Source organism: Schistocerca piceifrons, chromosome 6 (genome assembly GCF_021461385.2).
Source record: "Schistocerca piceifrons isolate TAMUIC-IGC-003096 chromosome 6, iqSchPice1.1, whole genome shotgun sequence".
Classification (NCBI taxonomy): Eukaryota; Metazoa; Arthropoda; class Insecta; order Orthoptera; family Acrididae; genus Schistocerca; species Schistocerca piceifrons.
In genome coordinates this window covers 203,533,273-203,546,330 of record NC_060143.1, presented here as the reverse complement: position 1 = coordinate 203,546,330, position 13,058 = coordinate 203,533,273, and the positions used below count along the sequence as shown (strand labels likewise).

The 13,058-nt window shown below is 43.9% G+C and overlaps 1 protein-coding gene across 2 annotated transcripts in view; it reads right to left on the bottom strand.

Annotated features, from left to right (window-relative positions):
• The window catches only part of LOC124802532 (protein EFR3 homolog cmp44E), an 87,559-nt gene that overhangs the window by 57,323 nt on the left and 17,178 nt on the right, over positions 1-13,058 (bottom strand). For both annotated transcript variants that reach the window (XM_047263386.1, XM_047263387.1), the window contains exons 8-10: positions 4,744-4,822; positions 950-1,085; positions 70-359 (exon numbers count right to left, since the gene is read on the bottom strand). In XM_047263386.1, the coding sequence (XP_047119342.1) occupies positions 70-359; positions 950-1,085; positions 4,744-4,822 (505 nt within the window). The remainder of the gene's footprint in view (positions 1-69; positions 360-949; positions 1,086-4,743; positions 4,823-13,058) is intronic.

Genomic DNA, 13,058 nt, shown 5'->3' with positions numbered 1-13,058 from the left:
AGCAGTAAATTATTGCTACTGATTTAATCAGTAAATTTGATTTAAAAATAATTGGTAAATTACACTCACCTTCAACAATGATTTTAGAAGAATATTTTGTAACAGTACATCCCCTGGTCCACTAAAGCCACGAAGATGGTCCAGTGAAGGGTATGGCACTTTACTCATGATGAACATCATTATTTCGATTTTCTGGTAATCAGGCAAATGGTTGGCAAATTCACCTAGTGCATTAATCAAAGCCTCCTGGTACAATTTCTCATCTCGCTGGGCTTGTGGGTCATCTGATGGTGCTTCTCGAGTAACTGATACACGGAGGTGCATCAAAAGGGAGTTAATGATTTCAAGAACAGAAGGACCTGAAAAATAAATTACAAAGAAAATCTACTATTCACTACAATCACAACAAAGGCATTTATTGCCAAAAGCACATCGCAAAATTTTCCAGGCAAAGTAAGAACAGGAACTCAAATGTACGTAACTGTAGGGATGTGGTTATTTAAAAGCATATGCTGCAGCACTTGGGAAAAACACACTGCCTCTTTTACTGACAGATGGGGCTTCAGATATGTGAGTCCTTTGTACAGGAATACAGTGAATTTTACAATTCCACATTTAGTATATATTCAGTACGTGTTCCATCAACTCTATGGAAAGATTACATTAGTGTTTGGAAAATCAATTAAATGTTCCTAAATGACTTGTTACAACTTTATGAGCACGTAGTCTGTTGGAATATACATAAAATATTCCTCATTTTGTCATTTACTTTCAAAGATACAGGAACCAAAAACAAAAGAATGATATGTGTGTGGCTGTTGACAAGAAATTACGAACACACACATATTAAACATGGGAAACAAAGCCACAAGCTATTATATTTTGCAATGTATTTATTGTCTTGCACTAAGGTTCTCAAATTTTTTACTATATATTTTGGAACACTTACCAACACTTTCACCTGCTGCAATTGCTATTATCTTGGAAAGAACATCAGCAATACTTGTTCGAATTTTAGGGTTGGATTTTGAATTATCATCGAGATGAGCCATTAGTGTTTCCACTACAGTGTATGAATACTGAGCCTGAAACACAAAGGGTATTGTGAAAGCACCTTATAAGTATCAGTCCTACAAAGTTACATGGCTGTAAGTCGACCATAAAATATTTTTGGTAATATATGTTAAAATAGGAAACTATCACATTTTTCTATTGCAGAATATAAAAATATTTATAACTAGTTGGGACATGTGGCACTGTCCAGCTATTTGTTTATAGACATGCCTGAGACTTTGTACAGGTAGTATTTATTTTTTTATTTATAAAGCTTCTTTGTATACAATGTCTGGAGTAGTATGATTGAAGACAGGAACAAAGAGCTTGTTTATTTTACTAACACATCACACAGTGTCCAGGTTTTTGCTTTGTTTACGGCCAAGGCGTAACATAAGCTAACTGGTAACTGCATACTTTTGAAAAGCGTTGGTAATTTGTCAGGAATACGCGGAATACGAGGTATAAAACCTCAATTGCCTGCTCCACTTCCCATTAAAATTTCCACATCGACAATGTTATGTTAAAGAGAATTAACTTTAAGCATCTGCGAATGAAGGGTTCTGAGGAACAAGATAATGCACGATGCTCTTAATCAGAATTACAGTGCTCCCTTGCAGCCTGATGTTCTTGAGGCGCAGCAATTTTCGCCTCATGATATTCATTAGATTCTTGAGACCACATAGTCCTGTCTTTTAGCCATTCTGATGTATTCAGAAAGACGACCATTTTTTAGGAATTTTTATTTATAAAAAAAACGAAATAACAATGTAATGAGCAGACAACCAAATCACAAAGCAAACTTAATACATTTACTAGCAAATAATATAAATAAAAACTAACAAAAGAAGCAAAGCAATGTCATTATGTTTTCAACATACAAAGCAAAAAAGGTAAATGTATATATCCTAACCAAATAAATTCAATGTTAGTTTGCATTTGTAAAGATAAAATTGCAGCATTTAATTCTGTCACTGACATAAACTTCTGAAAATGCTTCTGTCGCAGACGTAAAAAACTTTCCTTGGAAAGAAGTCAAATATAAATGAAACTTTTCAAAATAAGAAAAGCAATGTTGTTAAGTTTTCAATACACAAAGTGAAATCAGTAAATCTGTACATCCTACCCATATAAATTCGCTGTTAGTTTGTATTGCAGTGCTCAATTCTGTTAATAGAATAAACTTCAGAAAATACATCTGTCACTGAGTCAAAAAAACTAACAGTACCATCTATTGGTTCTTTTGTGTACTATGGAACTACTGGTGCCATCTACTAATTCTTTGGTATTCTATGCCGTAATGATTAAATATCTCCACTACTAAGCTGAGCAGATGAATTTTAGATAAAACCTTAAATTATGATATCTTTTTTTGTGTTGTGCTTGTGATGGTGTAAAGCCTATACATTGCCTCAAGATATGCACAAGGTACCTGTGAAAATCCATTTAAAACTTGTCTAGTAGTTTTGGAGATTTACATGTTGAAATAGACAAACAAGACAGACACAACAGTTTTAGATAAAAAACTTTCAATAGCCAAGATCGCATAAATTAGTCTCTGGTACTGACAACTGGTTTTCACAGTTGCATCTGTCATCTTCTGGACTGCAAAATGATTTTTGTTATAAAACCTTTTGTTGTAAAACTGAGCTGCACTGTATACGTTAGCTAAGGTGAACCCAAAATGTATATAACATGTCACGCAAATGGAAAAAGGTGTACAAATGTGCATTTTAGTGTATATCAAGCATTTTAAGAATTAACAGCCCTCTGTGAGTGTTATGTGCATGAACATGCCTGGCACACAGGGTGCATTTTAATTGAAAATGGTTTTATTCTTGGCAAACACATGCATCATGTGCTGTACTTTATCCACCACAATGACAACAGGGCATGAGGCATGAACTCACATTGGAACATGTTTTATAACAAAAAAATTTTGAAGACCAGAAGATGACAGTTACAACTGTCGAAACCACTAGTGAAGAATAAAGAGTAATTTATGTGATCTTGGCTACTGAAAGTTTTTTTCCCCATGTAAAACAAAGAGCTCTCCTTCTAAGTCCTCAATATGAAAAGTTCAGGTGTTAGAAACTTTAAATTATGATATCTTTTTTTGATGAGATAAGCCTATATGGTACCACAAGTTACACTCCGGTTACCTGTGAAATCTCTGCGACAATATCTCTATTAGTTTTGGAGATCTGTGTGTTCAAAGAGACAGAAATGACAGTTTCACAGCTTTATTACTAGCAGAAATGGATGCATTGAAATACCATCACACTATTTTTTTAAATGTTCTCCTAATGTTCATTCCCACAGGCAATGAACAACACAACATACAAATGATATGTTGCCTTCTGCAAAAAGCATGATGAATGTCTGAAGTAGCACTCCACAGAACTCTCTCCTTTGAGCATGCTAGTAATTACCATGAAGACTTCTTAGACCAATTTACATATTGTTTATCAACTGTTTTGCAGATGGATGAAAACCACAAGGCAGAAAAGTGAATATTTTTTTAAAGTTTTCTCCACACCTAAGTACATAATTTAGACACATGCAGAAAATATTCCTGTTTTTAAGTGCTGCAATTGAAGAAATCCCAGCACTCAATTCTGCCTAAAGCAGCTAGCACTTAAGTTAAATGTGGATGGTTTTCAAGGTGAGTACATTTGAGAAAGGATGGCATCTAATAATACAAAGTGCAATACAGTTTGGATTATTATTACAAGGGAGACAGGGCAACCAAGAGTACAGGATGACGACATTACCATCAAAGTGAATGGAAACGTGAAAAACAACAAGCCGGAAGTTGAAAACATTTTGAATAATCATTTTTTAAATGTTGTAGAGAAAATAGGATCTAAATGTTCATTGGAAGAAGCAAGGCAGTTAATGGAAGAGGCCTTACCCACACCATTTGATACAATTGAAATTCCACCCACCTCTCCTTCTGAAATTAGGAAGATAATAAACTCTCTCAAGAATAAAAGCTCATGTGGAATTGATGGCATTTCCAGCAGGATAATAAAAGCTTGTTCCCAAGAGATAAGTGGGATTCTTAGCCACATATGTAATAGCTCTCTGAAGCAGGGTATTTTCCCAGATAGACTGAAGTATGCCATTGTTAAACCACTGTATGTATGTATCTGGGGTGTTTCGTAACTGATGGTATCCTTCATTCTTTAGAAGACTACAGGAAATGGGCAAAGAATGCTATACTACCGTCTACTGGATTACTGCAGAGACCAATATGTGATGGTCTCACATCAGCAATTACAAAACAGTGTGTGTGTGTGTGTGTGTGTGTGTGTGTGTGTGTGTGTGTGTGGTTTGCTTCAGAAGGCCTTTTACTCTAAAGCTTACTTGTTTAGCAGTCTTTTTGTTGTGCCTCTCTATGACTCAACATCTCCACTTTATGGTGAGTAGTAATCTATCCTTCTGATAATATTGTCAGAAAGCACATCAGATTAGGTGACTCTCGAAATGTCTACAACTAAGGATACTGTTTTAATGAGAGCAGCAAAAATATCAGCAATTGTGATTCATGAAAGGGTACTGTTTATTAGTTGAAAGTACAACTTCAATGGGTCATTCAAAAATGCTACATATTAGATTTAAGGTGTGTATGTACCAAGCATATTCTTTTGTAACTAGAATACATTCTTTTTTACTGCAAATTCTTACCTGTATAGAAAACATGATGATTCGGAATGTGTGTATTGCAAACTGATTTGGCACCCACAGCTCATGTAAATCCAAGTGCCTGAAATGTATATAGCCATTGCATTATAATACAGTTATGTGATATAGAATTGCTGTAAATATTTATTTCAGTATCTAAATAGGTAAGTTTTGTGCTGCACAGAAAGATATATGTGTCACAGAAATAAAGCACTACCTTCAATTGCTGTGGTAAAAATGTTTACATGTTATTCAGAACATAAAATACTCAAGAATGGGAAACAATAATTTTACACATGCAGCATCGTGAAGAAACAATGAAACAGGAATTTACTGCAAAGTAAATATGATTAATAACAAGAAAAATACACAACTTAGGTATGGGATCTTGCAGCCACCTTTTATGTGAAGCAGAGCCCACTCTTTCTGTTTATGAGATACAGTAGACTGTAAGTCATTGTACCGAACTGAACATACCAGTATTTTCTTCTGGGAAGCTGTCTACATTATCCCATATTGCTAGTGTCTGCTAAAAAGCCAGAGAGTGGACTGAAGATGTCAAGTTGTCTTATACAGAACATAATATGTTGTTCTTTGATGGTGAAACATAATCAAAATTGAAAGTAGCATGAGGTATACTACAAGGAAGTGTAACAGGGAAATTATCAACCCCCCCCCCCCCCCTCTCTCTCTCTCTCTCTCTCTCTCTGAGGCTGTTTCCAGCAATACATTTGGATGTAGGGAGGAAGCACAACTAGAAAATTGCTCCATAATACAAAAAGACCTGCAGATGATGCAATGGTTTCCTACATAAACATAAGCACCAAATCATCACAAAAGAGAGCTAGTATTGTATAGCATTTTGTGGAGCTATGATTAGTACCCATCATTTGGTAATATTTATTTCAGTTATTAACAAATGTAGTAACACGATTCACGTTTCCGTCGCACTTCACCTAGTGTAGACCGGGAACTGTCTGCTAGACCTGCCCGATGTGAACTGCCTGGGCCCGGCCCGTGCTGCCGGAGTTGTTGTTGTTATTGTTGTTATGCTGGCAGAGGTCGCGTCTGAATTCTCGCGCGCCCTCTGGTGGGCGGGACTCTACTTGCAGCAACTACCGTCCGTGACGCGCCGTGCCAATGTGCGCCTCCTGTGATCTTTCTCTTTCTGGTGGCTACAGCACTCCTCCTGGGGTGCAGCCACTGTGATCCACTGCATTGGAAGGTGGAGCATCGGGCCGGAGCGATGACCTCCACATCCACTGGGTGGCCGGAGTCGAGGGGATCTGCCAACCCTCGAGCCGGAACCTTTGAATACGGCTGGAAGTGACCCACACGACGAGGCCCCCGTCGTCCCACAACCAGAGCCCGAGACAGAACGGGTGACAAGCTGTCGAACGCCGGATCCTGTTCCACCTCGGGAGGGTCAAGACCCAGTGGCAGGGACAAAGGGGAAGGGATGACCCCAGGTGAACCAGCCTCCTGAGAAACCGGGCCTGCTAGGGGGGCCGGCTCTCGCTGTGGCATCTCGAACGATGGTGATGCCGGTGCTGGAGCTACTGGAGGCTGCCAAGGCTGAGAACCATCGCAGTGCGGCAGAGTCACAGCGGGGAGAGGAGGTAACATCCCCTGTGAAACCAACACAGGTGCCGGCAATGGGGAAGCCGGTGTCCGAGAGGTCGGAGGGTGGGTGCCCGAACGTGGACGTAGCTGATTTTGGTGACGACGTACCACCCGGTCCCCCGCCTGCAAGGTATAGAGCCGGCGGCCATGTCGGCGCAGGACCACCGCCGGTATCCAACATGGATTGCGACCAAACCCGCGGGCCCAGACTGACGTACCCAGTGGAAAGCCAGGCACTCCGTTTTGTGAAGACTGGCGAGGACCAGGCCGGAGGAGGTGCAGCAGAGTCCGAGGTTGACGCCCATGGAGGAGCTCTGCGGGGCTGCGTTCTCCCATTGGTGTGGTCCAGTATGCCGTCAAGAAAAACATCAATGCTTCCTCGGCAGGAAATTCGTGCACATACTTTTTCATCTGCGTCTTAAATGTGCGCACCATGCGCTCGGCTTCCCCATTCGATTGTGGATGGAAGGGGGGAGAGCAAACGTGCCGAATACCGAAGCGCCTACAAAAATCCTGGAAGGTCTGCGAAATAAACTGCGGTCCATTGTCCGAGACCAGGGTGATTGGCAGACCTTCCACAGAAAAGATTTTTGCTAGTGCCTGGATTGCAACTTCTGAAGTGGTTGAGGAGCAGCGAACCACATATGGGAATCGGGAATAAGCATCAATGACAATGAGCCAAAAGCCATTGAGAAACGGGCCCGCAAAATCGATGTGAACACGTTCCCATGCTTGGGTTGCCGGCGGCCATGAAGAGAACGCTGCCCTGGGAGATGCTTGTTGGCTCGCACACTGGGAACAGGCGGCCACCAAGTGCTCAATTTCTCTGTCAATACCGGGCCAGTACACATGTCTGCGAGCCAAGGTTTTAGTACGGGAAACACCCCAGTGCCCCGCATGTAATAACGTGAGGACCTCCCTTCGTAAACTTGCAGGAACAACCACGCGAGGAGCTGTATCATCGGTAGCCAGAAGGAGAACTCCTTCCAAGACCGAGAGGCGGTCTCGTAGAAGAAAATAATTACGAAGAGGGTCCGAGTCCCGGCCCGGAGGGCGGGAAGACCACCCTTGCTGAATGAGGCGAACTACTTGCCGGAGAATCGGGTCAGCTGCTGTTTCCCTGGCGACTCGAGAACTAGTGATCGGGAAGCCATCAACCGCTTGGCGGGACGCCACATCCAAATGAAAACACATAATCTCCTCTCGATCGAACATAGGATCCGGGCCCACCGGAAGAAGGGAAAGTGCGTCGGCATTGGCATGCTGTACTGTAGGGCGAAAATGAATGTCATAATGGTACTTAGAGAGGAACAAGGCCCAGCGCTGTAGTCTGTGGGCCGCCCTATCCGGAATCTGAGAGGCGGGGTCAAATAACGACATTAATGGCTTATGGTCAGTGATTAACTGAAACTTTGTGCCATACAAGAAAGGGTGAAACTTGGTAACAGCGTAAACAATGGCCAAAGCCTCCTTTTCCACCTGGGAGTAATGGGCCTGCGTGGGACTAAGCATTTTAGACGCAAATGCCAGTGGTTGCTCGGAACCATCTGCATTGCGATGGGCCAGGACCGCCCCCACCCCATACTGCGAAGCGTCTGTAGCCAGGACCAATGGCTTATGGGGATCAAAAGTAGCCAAACAAGGGGCTGACAGGAGGAGGCCCTTCAACGAGGTGAATGCTCGCTCGCATGCAGGCGACCAATCAAAAGGAACACCCTTGTGCAGAAGGCCGTACAGGGGGTGGGCTATAGTGGAAGCCCTGGGAATGAACCGGTGGTAATAGGCTATCTTGCCTAAAAAAGCTTGTAACTCTTTCAGCGAAGCGGGCCGAGGAAGGTTGACGATACCTTGGACCAAACTTCCTAGTGGCTGGATGCCGTGCCAAGATATGGTGTAGCCCACATATTCAATGGACGGTTGGAAGAAGGTTGACTTATGCAGGTTGCAATGCAAGCCCACAGACCTGAATTTGAGAAAGAGGGTGCGAAGGTTGTGCAAGTGTTCCTTCGTGCTGCGGCCTGTGACAATTATGTCATCCAGGTAACTAATACAATGAGGGATTGTCGACGTGACATGCTCAAGATAACGCTGGAATATCGCTGGGGCACTGGATATTCCAAAGGCCAACCGCTGGTATTGGTAAAGGCCAAACGGAGTGTTGACGATCGCCAGCCGTTTGGAGTCCTCATCAAGTGGTATCTGATGATAAGCCTCCGACAGATCGATTTTCGAAAAATATTGGCCTCCCGCCACAGCGGAGAACAATTCATCAGCACGAGGCAAAGGATAGGTGTCCACCACCAATTGCGAATTAATGGTGGCCTTGAAATCGCCACAAAGACGTAATTTTCCCGAGGGCTTCCTTACAATAACGAGGGGCGAAGCCCACTCACTGGAAGAAATGGGAAGAACGACCCCTAGGGCTGTCAGCCGGTCTAGCTCTTCCTTGACTTGAGGGCGGAGAGCCAAGGGGATCTGCCTCGCGCGTAGAAAACGCGGGCGAGCCGACGCCTTCAACGTTAAGTGAGCTTCAAAATCCGAAACACGCCCCAGGCCCTCCTCAAAAATATCTGGAAAGTCTGAGATCAAAGATTCCAATGATTGATAGGGAACGTCTTCGGAGACCAACTGAATGGTGTCAGCGATAGAAAAACTGAAAGCTTGAAAGGCATCCAGACCAAAAAGGTTAGCGGAGCTCACATCACTGACAATAAAAGTAATAGGCCGAGTGACTGATTTGTAAGTCACGTCGGTAGTGAATTGACCCAACAGGGGAATGGACTGTTTACCATAACCGCGTGGATGCCGGTAAACTGGCGCCAGTGGGGGCGATCCAAGGCCGGAATAAGTTTGTGCATTCAACAACGAAACTGCCGCGCCCGTATCTACTTGCAGTTGTAACCGGCGCGACCGAACCGACACCTCGATAAAGAGTTTGCATGCTGATGCTTTGGGAGCCTGGCCCGATGAAACTTCCTGAATGTCAACGTCCATGTCCGCTGTATCTGCTTCCTTCGATTCTTTTGAGGATGAGCGGCAAACTTTAGCAATGTGACCTTTTTTATTACATTTGCGACAAACGGCCCAATGCTGGGGGCACTCTGACCGATCATGATGTATATAGCACGACGCACAGGACGGCAACAGGGGACAGCGGCCGGACTGTACCGCTCGCACGTCGTCGACCCGGACACAGTGGACGCGGCCGCGCCGCCCTCAACCTCCGCGACGTCGCACCACGCTTCCAGCTGTTGACCTGCTGCGTGAGAGACTTCATACGATTGAGCAATGGACAGGACTTCCTCGAGGGAAGGGTCTTCTAACTGCAGGGCCCGTTGCCGGACCTCCCTATCAGGGGCCGAACGAACAATGACGTCGCGACACAACGTGGGCATACGACTCTCACGACTGCTCCGTGACAAAATGACACTTGCGACTAAGACCGTGCAGGGTAGCTGCCCACGCCCGGTAAGACTGATGGGGCTGTTTCTTGCATTGATAGAATTCGACCCTAGCCACCACAACATGCGTGCGGCGGCGATAATATGAAGACAGCAAGGAACACAATGCGTCAAAAGACCAGGACGAGGGTTCCTGCAACGGCGCTAGCTGCCGCAAAACGTGATACAGCGAGGGAGATATCCAAGACAAGAAGAGAGCACGACATACCTCCGCATCGGCAACATGAAATGCCTGGAAATGCTGCTGAAGGCGATGTTCATATGCGTCCCAATACTCCGCCGTCTCGTCATACGGGGGAAAGGGAGGAGGGAACTGCGCCAGAGCAGACGGCGTGGAGAGCAACGCCGGAAGCACTTGTTTCATGGTGGCCATGAGCTCCGTCTGCTGCGCAACCAAAACCCACACCAAATCCTCCATCCCGTGGAGAACCTGCGAAACAGGAACAACGACGCAACACGTGAAAGAACGACCCTACACGTCGCCAATTGTGTAGCAACACGATTCACGTTTCCATCGCACTTCACCTAGTGTAGACCGGGAACTGTCTGCTAGACCTGCCCGATGTGAACTGCCTGGGCCCGGCCCGTGCTGCCGGAGTTGTTGTTGTTATGCCGGCAGAGGTCGCGTCCGAATTCTCGCATGCCCTCTGGTGGACGGGACTCTACTTGCAGCAACTACCGTCCGTGACGCGCCGTGCCAATGTGCGCCTCCCGCGATCTTTCTGGTGGCTACAGCAACAAACACAAATTTTGCTCTCATTTTGTAGTGACACCAGGTTTAGCTTTTCTGTTGATATGGCTGTTCAAGTTGTGTGTGCATGGGCCTTGAAAGACTGCCATCACTACAGTGCTTGAGGAACATTTTTCTGTCCATCTGAAAATGGCTTGGAGCCAAAATCACTGAAGTGTGATTAATAAATGCACATTTGTCAGTAAATACAGCAAAAGTGGAAAAGGAATAATTCTATTAAAATTTGTTTGGCCAAGGAAACCAAAATGTTGAAACTTACACTATAAAATCCTCCATCACACAGTGTGATGAAGCAAGCTGGGATCTCTTTACTTGTTTTGCCATTTCCTCCTTAAATTCATTTTATTTTCATTTTTGCCTAATTACCATTAACATGCATGAGTATAATCTGCATTTCACCAAGAGAGAAATGTTGGCACTCAGTCTTAAGGACTATAGCACCAGGTCTAATTTTGTATGTAATTAATTTCCTAATTTATTTTGACCATTCCTAGTTAATATCTTTTGCTATAGATCATTACAGTTTGAAATCAGTAATTGTTTTGTGACTTAGATTCTACTGTTGACTTATAAACAAATATAAATTCTGTAATAATTATAAACATCTGGAAGAAGAATTACTAGGATTCTTAAAGTATTTATTTGGCTCTATTCATAAATATATTAGCAATGCCAGCCCTTAATTAAGTCCACAATAATTACCAGGTTAGTCAAAAATATTATCTGTATAACTATATCTTTTAATTTCATTATTTAAACAAATAATTCAGTCTAACCTTTGCAGTAGAAGGAACTGTTAAAAAGAAGGAATTTTTTGATGTATTCAGTTAACTGAATAAGCTATGTTTCAATCGTAATTTCTGTAACTTAAACATTGAACAATGTATAGCCTATTATTGTGAGGATATATAAAGGACCAATTTTTGGTCCCGAGACAGTCAGTCAGTCCATGGCCAATTTTCAGACATGAAACATGTATCGGCTAGATTAACAACATGCATCAACTTAACAGTGGAATAAGTGTGACACAAATAGGGCGTGTGTTAACAATTGATGACGATATCTGTTTAATTTATTTGAAAAACAGTGTCACATATAACGTATTACTCTGCAAGAACTGTGAACTGGTGGTTAGGTTTTTACTGCTCATAGATGTTCAACAGCAAACTATTGTAGCAGTATGCTAATGTTGCCTACAACCTATTAATGAGGCTTATCAAGATTTAGCAACAGTGAACTGGCCATATAATTGTGCAGTATTGGGGGGTTGTGAACAATGAAAGTAAAGAACTGTGAGACACAATTGAGCAATTGTTGGCTATATCATTTACAGTGGTCAGTGTTGAACTTCCACCCCCAATGTTTCAGCCAGTATAACAATGCAGTACATTGACGTCAACGAAGAAATAAAGCAGGCAAATGTCACAACAGCATACAGTACTTTGCAGAATAGAGGTGTGAATTATAAATGTAATAATGACAGACATAATCAGTGGTGTGGAAACTAGGAACAAATGTTTTCTGATCCACAAACATAGAAACAGTACAATCTGCAGCAGAACAATCTGAGAAGGAGTACTGGCTATGCTGTCTCCATACAGAAGAGGGCTCTGGGTAAGCAGCTTGGTGGATGGTGTGCCATGTGCACTAGGCCACTGCAGGTGGCCTCTGGTGGCTACTCTGGGCGGCTGACATTGGCAGACTATTCAAAGTGTAACACACTGGCGGACTGGTGCCACAGCTGCTATCTGGGTGTTGCGTACACCATTATAGCAACCTTCCCCTCTTGAGGAAAGGACACTCTTCTGATGTGCACGTCGAGGAGACTGTTGGCACAACTATGGCCTCTGCAGCAGGCCGCCGCCCCCCCCTCCCCCCCCCCCCCCCCCGTGCCAAAGTATCATAAAGGAGGAAAGAAGGCAATAAGGGGGCTGGCAGCATCTCAATGTCCGGATCCTCAATACAGGGGGGAAGTATGCCAACAGTGAAAGCAGCAGGCTCTTGTGCAGGGGTGCCAGGAACACTAATTGTGATGGCACCATCCCAGCTGGCTGTGGAAGTGCAGGTGGCAGTGAAGCATCACAGGAAGTACGGCAACATGCAATCCAGACCCCAGAGGAGAGGCAGGAGATGGCGACATCCATAAGGAAAGTGGATCCAGTCGCCAGCAGGGACATCCCACAAGGCCAGGACAGGTGCTGAGGGAGGAGGTGAAGGTCACGACAGTAGCCTCGCAGCCTTTGCCAGTGTGCAAGGACACAGTTGAGATGATGATGGCATGCCACCAGTCCCTCACTGGTGCCATCGATAGAGAGGCAGTGGCCACAGCAGCTGTGGAGCATGGTCGGAACACACTTCAGTTAGCAGACGAACCCAGAGACCAAACTACAGAGCCAGAAGTGACCTGCACTGAGGTCCACGCAAACAGACTCTGGTGGAGCAGCATGAGCATGTGCAGGAGGGTAGTCAGCTGGTAATCATGA